The sequence below is a fragment of the Dermochelys coriacea genome, chromosome 13, assembly GCF_009764565.3.
Source record: "Dermochelys coriacea isolate rDerCor1 chromosome 13, rDerCor1.pri.v4, whole genome shotgun sequence".
Taxonomy (NCBI): domain Eukaryota; kingdom Metazoa; phylum Chordata; order Testudines; family Dermochelyidae; genus Dermochelys; species Dermochelys coriacea.
The window spans coordinates 36,539,940-36,563,044 of NC_050080.1; the positions used below are offsets into that span (position 1 = coordinate 36,539,940).

The window sequence follows — 23,105 nt, forward strand, 5'->3', positions numbered from 1 at the left end:
GGCCTGAGGACCTTTGGTATGACTCTGGCGCAATGAACTGTAATTTGTTGGGGTTCTTGGGGCAGTTGGCCTTCACATACCACAGCTCATTACGTTTAAAACATCGCCCAGCTGATGGGTCGCTGGGGCGAGATGGGTTGCTGGAGAATGGTGTGGTGGGATGATAAGGTGTCTGGGTTTTTCCTTAGGATGTAGGTGGGGCCTTGGGTTGCTCCCGGTGATAGGGTTTTGTTTCAGGTTGCCCCTTCTGATATTCGCTCCAACTGCAACTAGTTGTTTTCTTTTCTGCCACCTCCACCCATTTGGTTCCAATCTCTCCCGCCTCAATTACAGTTTTGGGCTTCCCATCTAGGATGTACCTTTCTATTTCCTCAGGAACAACCTTTAAGAACTGCTCCATTTGCATTAGGAAGGGCAACTCTTCTGGAGATTTAACACTTGCTCCTGATATCCAGGAATCCCAATTTTTCACAATGTGGTAGGCATGTCAGGTAAATGACACGTCTGGTTTCGACTTTAGGGCTCTGAACTGCTCAGGTGTTAGCCCCATTCTGACTCTTGCCTTGGTTTTAAAATGTTCATAATTGTTCATGTGTTCCTTAGGCATTTCAGCTACCACCTCAGCTAAGGGTCCACTGAGCTGTGGCCTCAGCTCTTCCATGTACTGGTCTGTAGAGATGCTGTGCCCAAGGCAGGCCCTTTCGAAGTTTTCTAAGAAGGCCTTGGTATCATTGTCTACCAGCAAAAATTCAGATATTTGTACACGAAAGCCGGGAGCCTAGGTAACAAAATGGAGGAAATAGAGCTACTGGTGCAGGAAGTGAAACCAGACATTATAGGGATAACAGAAACATGGTGGAATAGTAGTCATGCCTGGGACTACAGGTAATGAAGGGTATGTGCTGTTTAGAAAAGACAAATTAGCATTGTATATCAATAATGAGGTAGACAGTAAAGAAATAAGAAGTGATGGAATGGATAAGACAGAGTCTGTCTGAGCAAAAATAACATTGGGGAAGAAAGCTACTAGAACATCCCCTGGGATAATGCTTGGGGTGTGCAATAGACTGCTGGGATCCGATCTGGATATGGATAGAGACCTCTTTAATGTGTTTAATGAAGTAAATACTAATGGGAATTGTGTGATCATGGGAGACTTTAACTTCCCAGATATAGACTGGAGGACAAGTGCTAATAATAATAACACATTATTACAATTATTACAGGGGTCAGATTTTCATAGATGCAATAGCTAATGGATTCATCCGATGAAGTGAGCTGTAGCTCACAAAAGCTTATGCTCGAATAAATTTGTTAGTCTCTAAGGTTCCACAAGTACTCCTTTTTTTCACCAAGTAGTTGCTAAACTAACAAGAGGGGATGCCATTTTAGATTTGTTTTTGGTGAGTAGTGAGGACCTCACAAAGAAATGGTTGTAGGGGACAACCTTGGTTAGAGCAATCAAGAGCTAATTCAGTTCATCCTAAATGGAAGAATAAACAAAAATAGATCTGTTACTAGGGTTTTTTATTTCAAAAGAGCTAACTTTAAAAAATTAAGGAAATTAGTTAGGGAAGTGGATTGGACTGAAGAACTTGTGGATCTAAAGGTGGAGGAGGCCTGGAATTACTTCAAGTCATAGTTTCAGAAACTATCAGAAGCCTGCATCCCAAGAAAGGGGAAATAATTCACAGGCAGGAGTTGTAGACCAAGCTGGATGAGCAATTATCTCAGAGAGGTGATTAAGAAAAAGCAGAAAGCCTACAAGTAGTGGAAGATGGGAGGGATTAGCAAGGAAAGCTACCTTATTGAGGTCAGAACATGTAGGGATAAAGTGAGAAAGGCCAAACGCCATGTAGAGTTGGACCTTGCAAAGGGAATTAAAACCAATAGTAAAAAGTTCTATAGCCATATAAATAGGAAGAAAAAAAAAGAAAGAAGAAGTGGGACCGCTAAACACTGAAGATGGAGTGGAGGTTAAGGATAATCTAGGCATGGCCCGATATCTAAACAAATACTTTGTCTCAGTCTTTAATGAGTCTGTCATAAATATAAAGGGAAGGGTAACCACCTTTCTGTATACAGTGCTATAAAATCCCTCCTGGCCAGAGGCAAAATCCATTCACCTGTAAAGGGTTAAGAAGATAAGGTAACCTGGCTGGCACTTGACCCAAAATGACCAATGAGGGGACAAGATACTTTCAAATCTGGAGGACATTGAGGTCAATGGTAATTGGGACAAAATACAACATGGTTTTACAGAAGGTAGATAGTGTCAAACCAACCTGATCTCCTCCTTCGAGAAGGTAACAGATTTTTTAGACAAAGGAAACAGTGGATCTAATTAACCTAGCTTTCAGTAAGGCATTTGATACAATTCCATATGGGGAGTTATTAGCTGACTTGGAAAAGATGGGGATCCATATGAAAATTGAAAGGTGGATAAGGAACTGGTTAAAGGGGAGACTACAACGGGTCATACTGAAAGGTGAATTGTCAGGCTGGAAGGAGGTTACTAGTGGAGTTCTTCTGGGATCGGTTTTGGGACCAATCTTATTTAATCTTTTTATTACTTACCTTGGCACAAAAAGTGGGAATGTGCTAATAAAGTTTATGGATGACACAAAGCTGGAAGGTATTGTCAATAGAGAGAAGGACCAGGATATCATACAAGAAGATCTGGATGACCTTGTAAACTGAAGTAATAGCAATAGGATGAAATTTAATAGTGAAAAGTGCAAGATCATGCATTTAGGGATTAATAACAAGAATTTTTGTTATCAACTGGGGATGCATCAGTTGGAAGTAACAGAAGAAGAGATGGACCTCAGAGTATTGGTTGATCATAGGATGACTATGAGCTGCCAATGTGATATGGCCGTGAAAAAAGTGAATGCGATTTTGGGATTCATCAGGTGAGGTATTTCTAGTAGAGATAAAGAGGTGTTAGTACCATTATACAAAGCACTGGTGAGACCTCATTTGGAATATTGTGTGCAGTTCTAGCCTCCTATGTTTACGAAAGATGAATTAAAACTGGAACAGGTACAGAGAAGGGCTACTAGGATGATCCGAGGAACTGAAAACCTGTCTTATGAAAGGACACTCAAGGAGTTTGGCTTGTTTAGCCTAATCAAAAGAAGGCTGAGGGGAGATATGATTGCTCTCTACAAATATATCAGAGGGACAAATACCAGGGAGGGAGAGGAATTATTTAAGCTCAATACCAGTGTGGACACAAGAACAAATGGATATAAACTGGCCATCAGGAAGTTTAGTCTTGAAATTAGACAAACCTTCAGAGGACCACCAAATGCATCCGATGAAGTGAGCTGTAGCTCACGAAAGCTTATGCTCTAATAAATTTGTTAGTCTCTAAGGTGCCACAAGTACTCCTTTTCTTTTTTCATCAGAGGAGTGAAGTTTTGGAACATCCTTCCAAGGGAAGCAGTGGGGGCAAAAGACATATCTGGTTTCAAGACTTAGCTTGATAAGTTTATGGAAGGAATGATATGATGGGATAGCCTAATTTTGGCAATTAATTGATCTTCAACAATTAGCGGCAGATATGCCCAATGGCCTATGAAGCGATGTTAGAAGGGGTGGTATCTGAGTTGCTACAGAGAATTCTTTCCTGGATGTCTGGCTGGTGAATCTTGCCCACATGCTCAGGGTTTAGCTGATTGCCATATTTGGGGTCGGGAAGGAATTTTCCTCCAGGGCAGATTGGCAGCGGCCCTGGGGTTTTTCACCTTCCTCTGCAGCATGGGGCATGGGTCACTTGTTGGAGGATTCTCTGCACCTTGGAGTCTTTAAACGAGGATTTGAGGACTTCAATAGCTCAGTCATAGGTTAGGGGTTTGTTACAGGAGTCGGTGGGTGAGATTCTGTGGCCTTCATTGTGCAGGAGGTCAGACTAGATGATCATAATGGTCCCTTCTGACCTTAAAGTCTATGATTCTATGATTCTGCAGACTAAACAATCCCAGTTCCCTCAACCTCTCCTCATAAGTTATGTGCTCCAGCCCCTAATCATTTTTGTTGCCCTCCACTGGACTCTTTCCAATTTTTTCACATCCTTCTTGTAGTGTGGGGCACAAAACTGGACACAGTACTCCAGATAAGGCCTCACCAATGTCAAATAGGGGGGAATGATCATGTCCCTCAATCTGCTGGCAAAGTCCCTATTTATACAACCCAAAATACCATTAGCCTTCTTGGCTACAATGGCACACTGTTCACTCATATCCAGCTTCTTGTCCACTGTAACCCCTAGGTCCTTTTCTGCAGAACTGCTGCCTAGCTACCCAGGCCCTAGTCTATAGCCATGCATGGGATTCTTCTGTCCTAAGTGTAGGACTCTGCATTTGTCCTTGAACCTCATCAGATTTCTTTTGGCCCAATCTTCTAATTTGTCTAGGGCCTTCTGTATCCTATCCCTACTCTCCAGTGTATCTACCACTCCTCCCAGTTTAGTGTCATCTGCAAACTTGCTGTGGGTGCAGTCCATGCCATCCTCCAGATCATTAATGAAGATATTGAACAAAACCGGCCCCAGGACCAACCCTTGAGGCACTCCGCTTGATACTGGCTGCCAACTAGACATGGAGCCAATGATCACTGTAGCTCAGTTTGTATATATGATATGTGAAAGGTCTAAAATATCACAAAGATGTCTCTCTCTCTCTCTCTTCTCTCAGTCAGTCAGTATATAATCTTCAGTTGCCATATTGCTAGTTTTTGCAATACCTGACAATAGTTTTAATCTTATTCCTACAGAAGAAACACCCAAGCAATGGAACCCAGTAACCACACCAGGGTAACCGATTTCATCATGAAGGGGTTCTTTGACCACCCTCAACACCAGGGGCCGATCTTTGGACTACTCCTATGCCTTTATATGACCATTCATTGATCATTGAGGCTATTGTCCTCCACCCATCTCTCCACACTCCCATGTACTTCTTCGTCGCCCATTTAGCCCTGGTTGACATTTTGTGCGCTTCCTCAGTCCTAGCGAAAATGCTGGAAAACCTGTTGCAGGAGAAGAAAACCATCTCCTTTGATGGCTGCATGGCCTAGCTCTTTGCCTTTACTTTGTCATCCGGGACAGAGCTTGTGCTTCTCACTGCTATGTCATATGACAGGTATGTTGCCATCTGCCACCCCTCGTGCTATGTCAATCTGATGAGTAAGGAAATTTGCATCAGTTTAGCAGCTGCTGTCTGGGCTGTTGGTACCATCAATTCATTGGTGCACACATTACTCATGCTGAGCCTGGATTTCTGTGGACCCAGCCACATCCAGCATTTCTTCTGTGATATCCCACCAGTGTTGGCACTGTCCTACAGTTCCACCTATCTCAATGAAATCATGATCTTCATGACTGACATCTTCTTGGCCCTGGGGAGCTTCCTGGTGACCACCGTGTCATATAGCTTCATCATCATCGCCATTCTTAAAATCCAGAGCTTCAAAGGGAAACAGAGAGCCTTCTCCACCTGCTCCTCTCACGTGGTCATGGTCTCCTTGTAGTACTCCACCATAATTTTCAGGGAAAATAGGCCAAATCCCCTGAGATAGGATATTAGATGGATGGGATCTGAGTTACCCAGGAAAGAATTTTCTGTAGTATCTGGCTGGTGAATCTTGCCCATATGCTCAGGGTTTAGCTGATTGCCATATTTGGGGTCAGGAAGGAATTTTCCTCCAGGGCAGATTGGAGAGGCCCTGGAGGTTTTTCGCCTTCCTCTGTAGCATGGGGCATGGTTGACTTGAGGGAGGCTTCTCTGCTCCTTGAAGTCTTTAAACCATGATTTAAGGACTTCAATAGCTCAGACATGGGTGAGGTTTTTCATAGGAGTGGGTGGGTCAGATTCTGTGGCCTGCACTGTGCAGGAGGTCAGACTAGATGATCAGAATGGTCCCTTCTGACCTTAGTATCTATGAATCTATGAATTTACACCTACATCCGGCCCACCTCCAGTTACTTGCTGGATAAGGACAAGATGGTGGCCATAATGTACACCCTAGTCACTCCAACCCTGAACTCTCTGATCTACAGTCTTCACAACAATGAGGACAAAGTGGCCACCAGGAAAATCCTTCCATTCACCACAAAACAGCAATTTGTCCATAAATGATCCAAATTCTCACTTGCCTTGTCCCTTGTAGGCCAGGTCAAAAGGTAGTGTAAATTTTCATAGAACTAAGGATTTCAATACACACAACCTTGCACTCTGGTATATTCATTACAATAGAAATACAACCATTTATACCAGCTGGGGATGTGTTGCACTGACTGCAGTAGGGCTAGGCTGAGGATCGGACTCCATTGACATTGGTGGAACTATGTTGAGTCACATTAGCTGGGCTATTGCACATTGGGATAGATTTTTAAAGGTGTTTAGGTACCTACCAGGATTTTCAAAAGCACCTAGGCACCTAAAACTCATTAATTTTAAAATTATAGGTGCCTAGATGCGCTGGAAAAACACTTTAGTTGCCTATATACCTATAAAAATCTCTCCTATTGTGGAACACATTATTTCATATGCAGTCCCGCTGAATCAGAATATTCTATTCTATTCCTGAATCTGTAAGTATGATAACAAAATAAAACTGACTATCTCTCTGTTCACGAATTTCTTCTGAGACATTAAAAACCCAGAATTTTTCAATCATGGATCTGTTGAGATCTGGAGGTAAAGCTAGAGTCAAACTGAATTACTAAATGAAGAGTTCTCCCAGAACTGGATGAGGTGTTCTGGATAAGGAGAATGGAAAGGGCCTTGGAGAGAATCCCAACACAATGCAAGGAAGGAAAATGACACATGGGAGAGGGAATGACAGCAGGAACCCAGAGTTCAATTCCAGTGTTACATGGGATTTAAGCAGCACCACTGGAGAAGTGGGGGGGATGTAATTTCTTATCTCTCTGTATGGCCAATTTTGGTCAGGACATCTTTCAGAATCTAAACAAATAAGGCCTAATGTTGTCATGGTGGATCGATGGCCTCAGGAATTGGAGGGGTTGGCAATCAACAGGGTAAAACCCTCTCCTTGCAGTCCACCCACCTGCTTATGATCCCATGGGGGTTGGACTAGATGACCTCCTGAGGTCCCTTCCAACCCTGATATTCTATGATTCTTTCCCCAGATAAGTAATATTCCAAATGGCCTTATCCCATCAACATTCACCAATCAGTCTGGTGATTTCAACTATAAACATTCCAACCCATTTCTAGAATCTTGCTGCTCATTTCCATGACAAGCCCTGAAATTATTAGGAGCCTTGGAGATAATTTATCACCGTTCTGTTCACTTAAACAAGCCAGGCTGTACAAGTCTATTTGTGTCTCACTTTTTCCGACTTAAAAAAAAATAACAGGAGGAGTTCAACTTTAGTTCATTGCAAAACTTACAGTACAAGCTTCTGCACCACAGGACCTGGTTCATTGATTTCAGTGGGGCTATGCTACTTTACACCAATGTGGATCTAGTCCAAGTTAATCAGTATTTGGTGGATTCTCCCTCACTGGCAATTTTAAAATCCAGATGGATGTTGTTGTTTTTATTTCTAAAAGATCTTCTTGAGTTCAAAGAAAAATTATTTCAGGGGCATCCTATGGCCTGTGTCATGCAGGAGGTCAGAGTAGATGCCCACAATAGTCCTTCTTAGGTGAATGCACTAAATGCTGAACTATGGAATATGCTGATGCAAGACTCCCTCAATCTCTCCTGTTGAAACTTCTACTGTGGATAAATATTTTTTTGAAAAATTCACTGGTGCAGAGGGAGAGGATCCTAGTTCTGCCACGTCCTAGGGGCATGCTCTAACCACTAGGATCTGAAGTCATTCTCATATGTGTGCTCTCTCTCATTCTCTCTTTTTCTGGCTCTTGAAGTATTTATCCAAAGTTGAACAGTTTCAGCAGGAGAGATTGAAGGAGCCCCCTCAAAATACTATCTCCATGGCTAGTGGTGGCAGATTCCTGGTCACATCTCCTCAGTCAGAGGAGAGACATGAATCCGGGTTTCCCCCATCCCAGGCGAGTGCCTTCACCACAGAGCTGAAAGTTATGAGAGAGCTCCTTCCCCATGAACTCCAAGAGAAGGCCCAAAGCTGAGAGCCCCAAGCAGAGGTAGGTGTCTTCCTCTGGCCTGGGTTTAGGTGCTGAAGTCCTAAGAGGGGCTGGGCTTAGTACACAACCCTCTCTTTGACATCTGCTATTAGTGAGCTTAGGCACAGAGCCACCTAGCATGCTACCATTTGTGGATCCCATTCTTAGGCACCTATCGTGCCTGCATAGACAATCCAGGAAGTTTTTGGAAAGCGTAGGGGACAATTTCCTGGTGCAAGTCCTAGGGGAGCCAACTAGGGGGAGCGCTTTCCTTGACCTGCTGCTCACAAACCGGGTAGAATTAGTGGGGGAAGCAAAAGTGGATGGGAATCTGGGAGGCAGTGACCATGAGTTGGTTGAGTTCAGGATCCTGACGCAGGGAAGAAAGGTAAGCAGCAGGATACGGACCCTGGACTTCAGGAAAGCAGACTTTGACTCCCTCAGGGAACAGATGGCCAGGATCCCCTGGGGGACTAACATGAAAGGGAAGGGAGTCCAGGAGAGCTGGCTGTATTTCAAGGAATCCCTGTTGAGGTTACAGGGACAAACCATCCCGATGAGTCGAAAGAATAGTAAATATGGCAGGCGACCAGCTTGGCTTAATGGTGAAATCCTAGCGGATCTTAAACATAAAAAAGAAGCTTACAAGAAGTGGAAGGTTGGACATATGACCAGGGAAGAGTATAAAAATATTGCTCGGGCATGTAGGAAAGATATCAGGAGGGCCAAATCGCACCTGGAGCTGCAGCTAGCAAGAGATGTCAAGAGTAACAAGAAGGGTTTCTTCAGGTATGTTGGCAACAAGAAGAAAGCCAAGGAAAGTGTGGGCCCCTTACTGAATGAGGGAGGCAAGCTAGTGACAGAGGATGTGGGAAAAAAGCTAATGTACTCAATGCTTTTTTTGCCTCTGTTTTCACTAACAAGGTCAGCTCCCAGACTGCTGTGCTGGGCAACACAAAATGGGGGAAGAGATGGCCAGCCCTCTGTAGAGATAGAGGTGGTTAGGGACTATTTAGAAAAGCTGGACGTGCACAAGTCCATGGGGCCGGACGAATTGCATCCGAGAGTGCTGAGGGAATTGGCGGCTGTGATTGCAGAGCCCTTGGCCATTATCTTTGAAAACTCGTGGCGAACGGGGGAAGTCCCGGATGACTGGAAAAAGGCTAATGTAGTGCCCATCTTTAAAAAAGGGAAGAAGGAGGATCCTGGGAACTACAGGCCGGTCAGCCTCACCTCAGTCCCTGGAAAAATCATGGAGCAGGTCCTCAAAGAATCAATCCTGAAGCACTTAGAGGAGAGGAAAGTGATCAGGAACAGTCAGCATGGATTCACCAAGGGAAGGTCATGCCTGACTAATCTAATCGCCTTTTATGATGAGATTACTGGTTCTGTGGATGAAGGGAAAGCAGTGGATGTATTGTTTCTTGACTTTAGCAAAGCTTTTGACACGGTCTCCCACAGCATTCTTGTCAGCAAGTTAAGGAAGTATGGGCTGGATGAATGCACTATAAGGTGGGTAGAAAGCTGGCTAGATTGTCGGGCTCAACGGGTAGTGATCAATGGCTCCATGTCTAGTTGGCAGCCGGTGTCAAGTGGAGTGCCCCAGGGGTCGGTCCTGGGGCCCGTTTTGTTCAATATCTTCATAAATGATCTGGAGGATGGTGTGGATTGCACTCTCAGCAAATTTGCGGATGATACTAAACTGGGAGGAGTGGTAGATACGCTGGAGGGGAGGGATAGGATACAGAAGGACCTAGACAAATTGGAAGATTGGGCCAAAAGAAATCTAATGAGGTTCAATAAGGATAAGTGCAGGGTCCTGCACTTAGGATGGAAGAATCCAATGCACCGCTACAGACTAGGGACCGAATGGCTCGGCAGCAGTTCTGCGGAAAAGGACCTGGGGTGACAGTGGACGAGAAGCTGGATATGAGTCAGCAGTGTGCCCTTGTTGCCAAGAAGGCCAATGGCATTTTGGGATGTATAAGTAGGGGCATAGCGAGCAGATCGAGGGACGTGATCGTTCCCCTCTATTCGACACTGGTGAGGCCTCATCTGGAGTACTGTGTCCAGTTTTGGGCCCCACACTACAAGAAGGATGTGGATAAATTGGAAAGAGTACAGCGAAGGGCAACAAAAATGATTAGGGGTCTAGAGCACATGACTTATGAGGAGAGGCTGAGGGAGCTGGGATTGTTTAGTCTGCAGAAGAGAAGAATGAGGGGGGATTTGATAGCTGCTTTCAACTACCTGAAAGGGGGTTTCAAAGAGGATGGCTCTAGACTGTTCTCAATGGTAGCAGATGACAGAACGAGGAGTAATGGTCTCAAGTTGCAATGGGGGAGGTTTAGATTGGATATTAGGAAAAACTTTTTCACTAAGAGGGTGGTGAAACACTGGAATGCGTTACCTAGGGAGGTGGTAGAATCTCCTTCCTTAGAGGTTTTTAAGGTCAGGCTTGACAAAGCCCTGGCTAGGATGATTTAACTGGGACTTGGTCCTGCTTTGAGCAGGGGGTTGGACTAGATGACCTTCTGGGGTCCCTTCCAACCCTGATATTCTATGATTCTATGATTCTATGACTCCGGCTTTGTGCATCACAGTGATTTTCTAGGTGCCCAAAAGATAGGTGTGATCACTTAGAGGGCACATCTACCCTTAAAATGCTCTCCCTTCTGCATAGTTAATTCACCTTCCTGAGAGGCAGTAGCTAGATTGGTGGGAGAAGTGGATTTTTCACACCCCTAAATGACATAAAGAAAAGGAGTACTTGTGGCACCTTAGAGACTAACAAATTTATTAGAGCATGCTCGGGGGTCGCATAACTAGTTAGCATGCCAGAGTCTCGTTCGTTATCGGAATTATTTTATTGTATTTTTGCGAATACAGACTAACACGGCTGCTACTCTGAAACCTAAATGACATAGTTATACTGATATAGGTCTGCAGTGTAAACCAGACATTAGCGTTGCAATGTCTAAGTCCCTTTGTGAATCTAGCCCTTAGTACAAATGGGAATCATTCCTCCAATCTTTGGATCATCTGCAAGTTATGTCAGAAGACATATATCTACTTCAGATCATTGATGAAAATGTTGAATGGTATCGGTGCTGCAGAACATCACTAGAAATACCTCCTTTAGGTAATGAGTCCTCCTTAACGACTTTTTTTTAGATCAGTCAGTTCACCAGTTCTTAATCTGATTAGTATGCGCTGTGCTAAATTTTTATCAGAAAATCATGTGGTACTAAGTCAACACCTTACAAAAGTCTAAGGGTTAGATCGACAAAGGGGGTTAGGAGCCCAGATCTACTTTTGATGCCTGAATCCAATATTTAGTTACTTAAAATCCCTGCTTAGCTTTCAGAATTGCACACTAGCCCTAAGGCTATAGAGTCATTTTGTCTCTTCTTCTTAAGTATTTTATACAGCATTGAATAGCTTCAAGAGTAGAGACTGAAAGAAACCCATCTCAATATACCCTATAGCCTAGGTAGGTTAGGACAGTCACCTGGCACGTGGATGACCTGGGTTCAAGTTGTTGCTCGGAATGAGGCATGGGGGAGGTTTAAACTGGGGTCTTGAGTGTGGTTGGTGACTGTTTAAAAAACTAGGCGATTGGGCAAAATGGCACACACATACACACCTTTCCTTTTCTGCAAGAAGTGCCAGACCTAGGTCAGGTGCCTGAATTCAGGAGAGTGAACATAAGAATATAACATAAGAATGTCCATACCAGGTCAGACCAAAGGTCCATCTAGCTCAGTATCCTGTGTTCCACCAGTGGCCAAAGCAAGATGCTTCAAAGGAAACGAACAGAACCTGGCAATTATCCGGTGATTCATCCTTGCTGTTCAATCATAGCATCTAGCACCAGAGGTTTAGGGACACCCAAAGCATGGGGTTGTGACCCTGGTGATCTTGGCTAATAAACAATGATGGAACTATCCTCCATCAACTTATCTAAGTCTTTGCTTGAGCTAGTTATATTTTTGGACTTCATAGCATCGCCTGGTAACGAGTTCAACAGGCTGACTGTACGTTGTGTGAAGAAGTACTTCTTTTTTTTTAACCAGATGCCTATTAATTAATTAATTAATTAGTTAATTTGATTGGATGACACTCTAGTTCTTGTATTATGTGAATGGATAAATAACACTTCCCTATTCATTTTCTCCATACCATTCATGATTTTATAGACTGCTATCCTATCACTCCTTTCTCATCTCTTTTCTCTCCTCGTATGGAAGCTGTTCAATCCCCTTTATCATTTTATAGCAAGTCTTCACCTTTTCCAAAACTAATATACATATTCTGGGATGACCAGAACTGTAATAGGTATATGGTGGCATTATGATATTTGCTATTTTAGTATCTATCCCTTTTCTAATGGTTCCTAACATTCTGTTAGATTTTTTTCAGAATAGCAGCCGTGTTAGTCTGTATTCGCAAAAAGAAAAGGAGTACTTGTGGCACCTTAGAGACTAACAAATTTATTAGAGCATAAGCTTTCGTGAGCTACAGCTCACTTCATCGGATGCATTTGGTGGAAAAAACAGAGGGGAGATTTATATACACACACAGAGAACATGAAACAATGGGTTTATCATACACACTGTAAGGAGAAAGAAAAGCAGTACTTGTGGCACCTTAGAGACTAACAAATTTATTAGAGCATAAGCTTTCGTGAGCTACGGCTCACTTCATCGGATGCACAAAAGCTTATGCTCTAATAAACTTGTTAGTCTCTAAGGTGCCACAAGTACTGCTTTTCTTTTTGCGAATACAGACTAACACGGCTGCTACTCTGAAAACTGTAAGGAGAGTGATCACTTAAGATAAGCCATCTCCAGCAGCAGGGGGGAAAGGAGGAAAACCTTTCATTGTGACAAGCAAGGTAGGCTATTTTCAGCAGTTAACAAGAATATCTGAGGAACAGTGGGGGGTGGGGGGGGGGAGAAATACCATGGGGAAATAGTTTTACTTTGTGTAATGACTCATCCATTCCCAGTCTCTATTCAAGCCTAAGTTAATTGTATCCAGTTTGCAAATTAATTCCAATTCAGCAGTCTCTCGTTGGAGTCTGTTTTTGAAGCTTTTTTGTTGAAGGATAGCCACTCTCAGGTCTGTAATCGAGTGACCAGAGAGATTGAAGTGTTCTCCAACTGGTTTTTGAATGTTATAATTCTTGATGTCTGATTTGTGTCCATTCATTCTTTTATGTAGAGACTGTCCAGTTTGGCCAATGTACATGGCAGAGGGGCATTGCTGGCACATGATGGCATATATCACATTGGTAGATGCGCAGGTGAACGAGCCTCTGATAGTGTGGCTCCCCCCTGCTGCTGGTGATGGCTTATCTTAAGTGATCACTCTCCTTACAGTGTGTATGATAAACCCATTGTTTCATGTTCTCTGTGTGTGTATGATAAATCTCCCCTGTGTTTTTTCCACCAAATGCATCCGATGAAGTGAGCTGTAGCTCACGAAAGCTTATGCTCTAATAAATTTGTTAGTCTCTAAGGTGCCACAAGTACTCCTTTTCTTTTTGTTAGATTTTTTGACTGCCACTGCTAATTGAGCAGATGTTTTCAGAGAACTATCCACCATGACTCCAAAATCTCTTTCTTAATTGATAACAGCTAATTTAGTCCCCATCATTTTGAATGTATAGTTGGGATTTTGTTTTTCCAATGTGTATTACTTTGCATATATCAACATTGAATTTCATCTGCACTTTGGTTGCCCAGTCACCCAGTTTGTGAAATCCCTTTGCAACTGTTTGCAGTCAGCTTCAAATTGAACTATCTTGAGTAATTTGGTAACTTTTTGCAAATTTTGCCACTTTTCTTAGATCATTTAAGAATATGTTGAACAACACCGGTCCAGGTGCAGTTTCTTGTGGGACCCTGCTATTTACCTCTCTCTACTGTGAAAACTAACCATTTACTCCTACATTTTGTTTTTTATCATTTAGCCAGTTACTGACCCATGATAGCACCTTCCCTCGCATCCCATCATTGCTTAGTTTGCTGAAAAGCATTTGTAGAGAGACTAGGGTGGTCACACATGCATTCCCAGAATACCAGACATCGGGCCCCCCCCCACCAGTGTGATCTTGTCATGCTGTATGGGGGATGCCATGTTAAAGGAAGTGCTGCCCTGTTTCCACAGGCTGGGGGACAAACCAGCCAAAAAGAAGACTGTCTGGTATAAAACTGGTCAAGTGTCCTCACACTTCATCTTCCCCCCTGCCTCAAGCCAGGCCTCTCGATCCCATTCAGGTCAGAACCCTTCTTACCCCCACTCTATTGAGGCACCCCTCACCACCAGACCCCTCTCAACCACTCCAGCCAGCCCCACTGAGATTACCCTGTTTATTTTGATGAAAACTGGTAAGGCCTGATTTTAGTGGCTGACCATAGAAGGGACCCAGCCCAGCCAGGTAAACAGCTTGGCCTAGAGAAGCAAGGGACCATGTGACATTCTAGTTAATTAATAATGATGATTAATGAGGTGCTGGCAGAGTGTAGGGCCCACACAATGGGAACCCAGACAGGGTTTTGCTCTTCCCATGGCTTGGGAAAAAAGAAACACATCATCCCCCAGCAGCATGAGATCTAAACTTGGCCTGCGTTTATAAAACATCTTCACCTGTGAACTTCATGTGCACAGCACAGCTGAGATGCAGTCAGCTCTGGGGTGGGGCAGCTGGGTAATGGCCCCACAGAGACGCTGCATGGAGAAAGCTCGCCCAGTACTGAGATGCAACCATTTCTGAGGCAGGGTGGCTTGGGAGCAACCACAAAGTGACACTGCATGGAGATGGCTAACCTGGCGCTGGCGGGGGGGACGGGGGGAGGGGGTGAGTGTCCCTGCTTAAGGGAATGGACCCTGCTAAATGTGTGGACAGGGCGAGAGATCTCAGCACCTCTTAGCGAACACAGCACTGCCTTAGTATTGCCAGCCACTGACTGTGATTCACCATGTGCCCAAAGGGCTGGTGTTGTGGCTTTCAATGTGGCCTCATCTTGACCCCTTACCTGTTCAGTTTGAGGGTGTGGGCTTTGTGTGTGTGTTTGTTGGGGGGGGGGGTTAGAAGGATGTGGGGGGTGCTGAGAGGAAGATGGAGGGGTCTTCCTGGCACTGTTGTGGGTGTCCACAGATCATTCAGGGTTCAAATCCAGATCTCCCTGCTCCCAGAGAGCAAGTTCCAGGGACCCAGCAGCTTAGAGAGCAGATATCAGTCACCTCTCACCCACAAAGCCACAAAACAATGCCACTCTAGGATGGCTAACCCGACACTGAGGAGTATGTGTGTTAGTGTCCATGCTTCAGGTAATAGACCCTGTGCAGTGGGTGGACACTGCTTTAGTACTGCCAACCCCTGGCAGGGATTAGTCACATGCCCATGGAGCTGGCACTGGGGGCTTTCAATGTGGCCTCATCTTGACACCCACCATGGTTTTTTTGGGAGGGTGGGCTGTGTGTGGGGAGGAGTGGTGGAGCAGAAGGCTGGATTGGGAGACAAGGGCATTTCCTTGGCACTGTTCTGGGTGTCCACAGATCATTTAGGGATAAATCCAGATCTGGCATTTCCTACACACCCCGGAGACCAAGTCCCAGGGACCTAGTGGCTCAGAGAGCAGATATCAGCCCCCTCTCACCCAGCTCCCTTCACAGCAGAGGCGGAGAGAGGAGGAGGCTGAGATCTCACAGCCAGGTGGGTTTTCACACACAGTTTCCTTCTTGCTTCGATTCTTCCCTGACTGCTGCACAGTTGTGCCGCCTGCCCCTACCTGCTACAACCACTAACCCAGCCAGCACAAATTCAGCCTGGCCATTAGTAGGAGGTTTCTAACTATCAGAGGTGGGAGATTCTGCAGCAGCTCCCCAATAAGAGTTTTGCGGGAACACAACTTTGTTTTAAGGGGGAGGTAAAGAAATGTATGAGTGTGATTGTATGATGGGGCTGCATGTGATGGTGAAGACAGGGCTCAGCAGTCTGTGGGCTCACTTCCAGTTAATATCCTGTGTTCCTAAAGCTCATGTTTCAGGGTTTCAGACAGCCACCAGCAGGGGTCAGGAAGGGATTCCCCCCCACCAATATATTCTGAGAGGGTTTATTTTATTTTATTTTATTTTATTTTAATCTCCTTCCTCTGAAGCTCCTGGTGATGCCTACAACTGGAGTTGGGACACTCGGGGTGGGGAGGGGGGAGCCTGAGCTCTGAGGTGGCATGGAGAATTGTCTCTTTCTCTCTCTATCTCTCTCTCTCTCATGGTTGGCTGGCTGGTTCTCACTCACATGCCTGAGGTCTCACTGATCACCATATATGGGTTGGGGAAGGAATTTTTCCCCAGCTCAGATGAGCAGTCACCTTGTCATCTTGGAAGTGTGTATGTGTTGCTGAGAGGGGTTGCCTTCCTTTGCATCGTGTCGGTGTGGGTCACTCACCAGGACTATCTGGATTGGTCTCATTTAACCATTTCTCTGCCACTGCTGAGGTCTCAGGCACGGGTGCACCTCAGTCCCGCCTGCTCTCTGCCTGTGGCAAATAATAGTCTAGTCTCCTGAAGGTGCTAATACTGTGGTCTCATTTCAGGTACTCTCGGTGGCCTGTGCTATACAGGGGGTCAGAATAGGTGATTGGATGGTCCGTTATGGCTGCCTCTCAAGCCCAGAACTTCCTGACACCCTGCCCCCCAACTTTATCCCTCTGGCCCCACTTCCCTACCAGACCTGGGGATAGAACCCATGAATCCTGACTCTCAGCCTCAACCACTCTCTCTGACCACGGAGATGTTTCCTGGGAGCATTAGCATCTGCATTGAAGAGGGGAAGGGGTTAGAATTTGAAATAAGAATACCTTTCTCCACCATAAAAAGAAAAGGAGGACTTGTGGCATCTTAGAGACTAACAAATTTATTTGAGCATAGCTTTCATGAGCTACAGCTCACTTAGTCGGATGCATTCAGTGGAAAATACAGTGGGGAGATTTATATACATAGAGAACATGAAACAATGGGTGATACCATACACACGGTAATGAGAGTGATCACTTAAGGTGAGCTATTACCAGCAGGAGAGCGGGAGAGGGGGCACTTTTGTAGTGATAATCAAGGTGGGCCATTTCCAGCAGTTGACAAGAACATCTGAGGAACAGTGGGTGAAGTGAAGAAATAGATTGACAGGGCCTGAAGAGTACCCAGAAGTCACCTACTACAGGACAGGCCCAACAAAGAAAATAACAGAACGCCACTAGCCATCACCTACAGCCCCCAACTAAAACCTCTCCAACGCATCATCAAGGATATACAACCTATCTTGAAGGACGACCCATCACTCTCACAGATCTTGAGAGACAGGCCAGTCCTTGCTTACAGACAGCCCCCCAACCTGAAGCAAATACTCACCAGCAACTACACACCACACAACAGAACCACTAACCCTGGAACCTATCCTTGCAACAAAGCCCGTTGCCAACTCTGTCCACATATCTATTCAGGGGACACCATCACAGGGCCTAATCACATCAGCCACACTATCAGAGGCTCGTTCACCTGCACATCTACCAATGTGATAGATGCCATCATGTGCCAGTAATGCCCCTCTGCCATGTACATTGGTCAAATTGGACAGTCTCTATGTAAAAGAATAAATGGACACAAATCAGACGTCAAGAATTATAGCATTCAAAAACCAGTTGGAGAACACTTCAATCTCTTTGGTCACTCGATTACAGACCTAAAAGTTGCAATTCTTCAACAAAAAAACTTCAAAACCAGACTCCAGCGAGAGACTGCTGAATTGGAATTAATTTGCAAACTGGATACAATTAACTTAGGCTTGAATAGAGACTGGCAGTGGATGGGTCATTACACAAAGTAAAACTATTTCCCCATGTTATTTCCCCCCTCCACCCCCCACTGTTCCTCAGACGTTCTTGTCAACTGCTGGAAATGGCCCACCTTGATTATCACTACAAAAGGTTCCCCCCCTCCCGCTCTCCTGCTAGTAATAGCTCACCTTAAGTGATCACTCTCATTACAGGGTGTATGGTATCACCCATTGTTTCATGTTCTCTATGTATATAAATCTCCCCACTGTATTTTCCACTGAATGCATCCGACTAAGTGAGCTGTAGCTCACGAAAGCTATGCTCAAATAAATTTGTTAGTCTCTAAGATGCCACAAGTCCTCCTTTTCTTTTTATGGTGGAGAAAGGTATTCTTATTTCAAATTCTAACCCCTTCCCCTCTTCCATGCAGATGCTAATGCTCCCAGGAAACTTCTCCGAGTCCTCCCAGTAATGTCCCAGTAAAACCAGGGAAGACCATACTTTAGAGCCTCTCCCATTTCAGCCTCACCCAGTGTAATTTACACTGTGAATTTAAACCAATAGAGTTAAATGAATGCAAAAGATGATGTGGATATTCTTAATTTAGTTGAAACCCAATTATTCTGGTTTAGTTTAAATCAACTAAGAGTAGGTTTAAACTACACTGAAATCAGCTTCTTTGAGACCAAAGTATGTGTGTTTGCACAGGGGTGTTACTATACCCATTTAAAAGCCAATTCAAGTTATACTAGTTACTAGGGCTTAAATTATTGATAGTGTCCAGTAATCACTATTATACTGCCCAATATTTCTTCAGCAAAGAGCAGATTTTCATTTTAGACTGACAGGCAATCAGACAGATAAACAGAAAGGTAAGTTTGAGAATATATAGATGGCTAGACAGACAGATATGTCTCAATTTAAAAGAAAAAGGAAAGTGCTTTAAAAAAAGGTGGATTTTTTCCTCTCTTTTCTAAAGAAGTAAGAAAAGAAAAAACAAAATACAATTTCTTTGTATATTGCCTTTGCAGAGAGATTCTGATGTGCTGTATATTCCCTGCACAGAGATGATCAGAGCAGATACTTCTCTGGGTTTGTCCAGATCCCAGAATTGATGTAGGATTTTTTTAAATCAAATTTAGAAATAGATAAAACATATATTTATTGATTTAACATTTCCTGTCTATTTATTTTAATTTTACCAATCTAATCTATGAATTAATAAAATATAAATTTACTATTTTAATATTTGACTCTAACCTGGAAATTAACATCCTATAGTGCTCATAACCCAATATTTCAACCAATCCTGGAAATTTGTCCTATATAGAATTATTAACTCAATATTGTAATTGGCTCTGGAGGTTAAAAAAAGCAGAACTACAAATGTCACATTTTAACCAAATCTAAAAATATATGTAGTTATTTGTTTAATTTTTTTCATAAAATGTTTTTCACATTTATAAACATATTAGATTAAAATTGTAACCATGTCTGGGAAATACCATTTATCATTATTACTATTTTAATAACCTCTGGAAAATAGTACATAATATACTTACTAATTTAATATATAATCAAATCTAGACAAAAGTAATATATAATTCTTAATTTACTATTTTAATTAAAATAAGACTATATCATTATTATATATGTTAATGGTAATAGGAATTTATACACTATATAATGATTAATGCAACATATTTAACAAATGTGGAAATCAACACAATATATACTTATTAATGTAAGATTTAAATCAAAGCTAGAAATTAACATAATATATAACTATTAATTTAACATGTGAAATGAATCTAGAAATCAATAAAATATGGACTTAATATTAATGAGGATGAATATAATATCTAGTTCTTAATTTATAATATTAATCAAAACAGTAACTCATGAAATACATAATTATTCATTCATTATTTAAATGGACAGTTTAAATTGATAACATATATTCTTATTAAATTATTTTAATTAAATATAAGAATTGATATTTTAGGTAGTTATTTATTTTAATCAAAATTATAAATAATGTTCATGCTAATCAAATTTAGGAATTAATGTAGCATGCATTTATTAATTTAACATTATGAGTATCAAAATTAATATAAACTGTAACTTTCAATTTACCAGTTTAATCTAATTTGGAAAATATAATGTGTAAAATTCTTGGGGCAGAGACCATAGTTTTCTTCTGTGTTTGTGCTGCATCTCGCAGAATGAGGTCCTGGTCCGTGCCTGGGGTTCCTAGGAGTTACCTCAATAATAAATAAACCTTAATATAATCCATAAATAATATAATTGTCAATTGATTCTATACATTCATTTCATGAGCAACAATTATTTATAGCGTTTAATCATACTAATACATTCATACAGATTTTTCTATATTCGATCTAGATTTTCCTTCTGCAGAGACTTTCGGGCCAAACCATGACTGATGTTGTCCTTGGATCTGTCCAAACTCAAAGTAAGGAATTTTTAAAAGTCCTCTCATTTCAGTTCTGTGTCACTCATTAGCTAGATGGGGGGAAGGTTTGGTGTAAATTTTTCCAAGGTGCTTTGCTGGTTTAGGATTCCAATCCTATTTACCAAAGGGATTTAGGGCTAGACACTCAAGTGGATTTAGGTGCCCAAAGGTGCAGCCCCAGCCCAGTCACTTTCATGTTAGCCTTGAAGAGTAGGGAGGAGGGGCTGTTAAATCAGTTTGTTCTGCTTCTGTGACATCATCCACTGTTTTGACCAGCACAGATGGGGTTTGTGATCCTGGACAGGTCCATAGGAGCGATCTAGCTATGGAAACAGGAGCAAGAGTTCATTGCCCAAGCAGGAGGGGGGCTCAATTCCTCTTTATCCAGTGCTGAGGGTTTCCAAAGGCAGAACAAACCCATCTTGAGTGTCAAATCCCAGGCAGAATTGGAAATATGATATGCATGAGAAAGAGAAAGTGACCGTGACTGTGTGTGTGCTAGTTCCTATTACTGTAACCACTAGACTCCTCTCCCCTCCAAGCGCTCTGGGTAAAACCTGGGAATCTTGTTGATCGTTTCCTTTCATCTCCAGAGCCTCCTGATATATCCGGCCAATGGCAGCATTTCAGTGACCATGTTCATCTTGCTGGGTTTCGCCTCCATGGACTGGAAGAGCCGCACTTTCCTCTGTGCCCTTCTCTCCTCCACCTACACTGGGACAGTGGTAGGGAACCTATGCATTGTGTGGGCCATGCTGTGGGATTCCCGCCTCCAACGCCTGCCCATGTACATCCTGCTGGGGAACTTCTCCTGGCTGGAGATCTCCTACGTTACAACCATGGTACCAAAGATGCTCTCTGAACTGGTGTCTCCCAGTGTCCCCATCTCCTTCCCTGCCTGCTTCATGCAGTTATACTGCTTCTTATCCATGGGGGCTACCAAGTGGTCTCTTCCTCTCTGCCATGGCCTTGAACAGGTACCTGGCCATCTGCCAACCCCTGCGCTACCCTGTCCTCATGTCCCCACACAGCTGCTGGATGCTGGCCTCCTCCTGCTGGTTCATCGGCTTCCTGTGGTTCATAGTGCCTGTCACCCTCATCTCCCAGCTCTCCTTCTGTGGCCCTGACACCCTGGATCATTTTGTCTTTGACCCAGCCCCGTTGCTGACTGCCTCCTGCACCCCAGCTCCCCAGGCTGAACAGGCCTGCTATGCCCTGAGCTCCCTCATCATCTTTGCCACTGTCCTTTTCATACTGGCCTCCTATGTCCTAGTCATCAGGGCTGTGCTGTGGCTGCCCGCAGGGGCCAGGCGGCACAAGGCCTTCTCCACCTGCTCCTCGCACTTGGCTGTTATGGGCCTGTTTTATGGCTCTGGCATGGTCAACTACGTCAACCCGGCAGTCTCAGGGGCCAGTGGGAAGGTGGTGACTCTCTTCTACATGGTGGGGACCCTGCTGCTCAACCCGCTGATCTACAGCCTGAGGAACAAGGAGATGAAGGAGGCTCTAAAGAGGACCCTGCTGAGGGAAGGGTAAGGAGTTCTGCTCTGTCCCCACTCTGCAGGGACTGGCTGGTCAGGGGGGTGGGCAATGGGATATGGGGCCTTTTATTTCTGGGAGTGCAGGCTCCAGTGCAGCAGGGGAACACACACAGCATTTTGCTTTACGTCTAGGTCATACTATAAAAATGCCCATTTGATGATGTAACTAGAAATATAATTGGGAACTGGTGGAGGGTGAGGGAGGGACAGAGGTGTGTGGAGATGTATGTCCTTGGTGGAAGAAATGAGCCCTGCTCAGTGTGTGTGTGCAGAGGGTAGGATTGCAAAATGAGTGTGTGTGTGGGGAGACTGTCTTGCATCTCTGCCCTTTTTGTGTAGTGATATTTGAAGATAGTTACCAGGATAAATATGTCACCACATTTAAATCCAGAAGGCAAAGTTCTGCTCTCCTTTTCTCTGCTGTCAATCAGGCCCAACCTTGTTGATGTCCAGAGACTTACAGCCATGGATCTGGGGCCACGGATCATGGTGACATCATATTTGCATGTTTTGGACCATACCCCCCTCCCACAGCCAGGGATAGAACCCAGGAGCCCCAGCCCCTGGGCTGGAGGCTTCTTGATTATCCTAGTGCCCAATGTGGTCATGGCTGGGCTGCCCTTCTGCGGCCCCAATGTTATCAACCACTCCTTCTGTGACAGCGCCCCCTTGCTGAGACTCTCCTGCACCTACATCCATCTGGCCGAGCGGCTGGACTTCAGCACCTTCTCCGTGCTTCTGTTAGGGTTGGTGCTGCTGATGGTGGCATCCTACATTTATATCATCAGCTCCATCCTGAGGATACCTTCAGCCCAAGGCGGGCAAAAGGCCTTCTCCACCTGCATCTCTCACATCATTTTGGTCATACCCAACTATGGCAACTCGATCTTCATGTATGTCCGACCCACCAAAGCGAATGTGCTGGTCTTAAAACACAATGGGCACTGTGCTTAACCCCGTGGTAACACCCATGCTGAACCTTTCATCTACAGACTATAGAATCAGCAGGTCAAGGAGTCCTTAAGAGGTGTCTTCAAGCCCATGGGCTTCCGGCGGGTGTGGAAAACAGAGCTGTTGACATTTTTTCATCAACACTTCTTTTCTCTTTGAAATGGCTTTTTGA

The 23,105-nt window shown here is 43.9% G+C and overlaps 1 protein-coding gene and 2 pseudogenes across 1 annotated transcript; all 3 read left to right on the plus strand.

Annotated features, from left to right (window-relative positions):
* LOC119841836 overlaps positions 1-23,105 on the plus strand; it is a 362,869-nt pseudogene that overhangs the window by 252,101 nt on the left and 87,663 nt on the right.
* On the plus strand, positions 5,134-5,535 carry LOC119841839 (olfactory receptor 13G1-like). Its single transcript, XM_038369538.1, has one exon. The coding sequence runs from the start codon at positions 5,134-5,136 to the stop codon at positions 5,533-5,535; it is 402 nt and encodes a 133-aa protein (XP_038225466.1).
* Positions 20,412-21,977, plus strand: LOC119841625 (annotated as a pseudogene).

Bases quoted from the DNA above. Each gene is read 5' to 3' on its own strand.
- LOC119841839 (XM_038369538.1), top strand. From the start codon at position 5,134: ATGTCATATGACAGGTATGTTGCCATCTGCCACCCCTCGTGCTATGTC.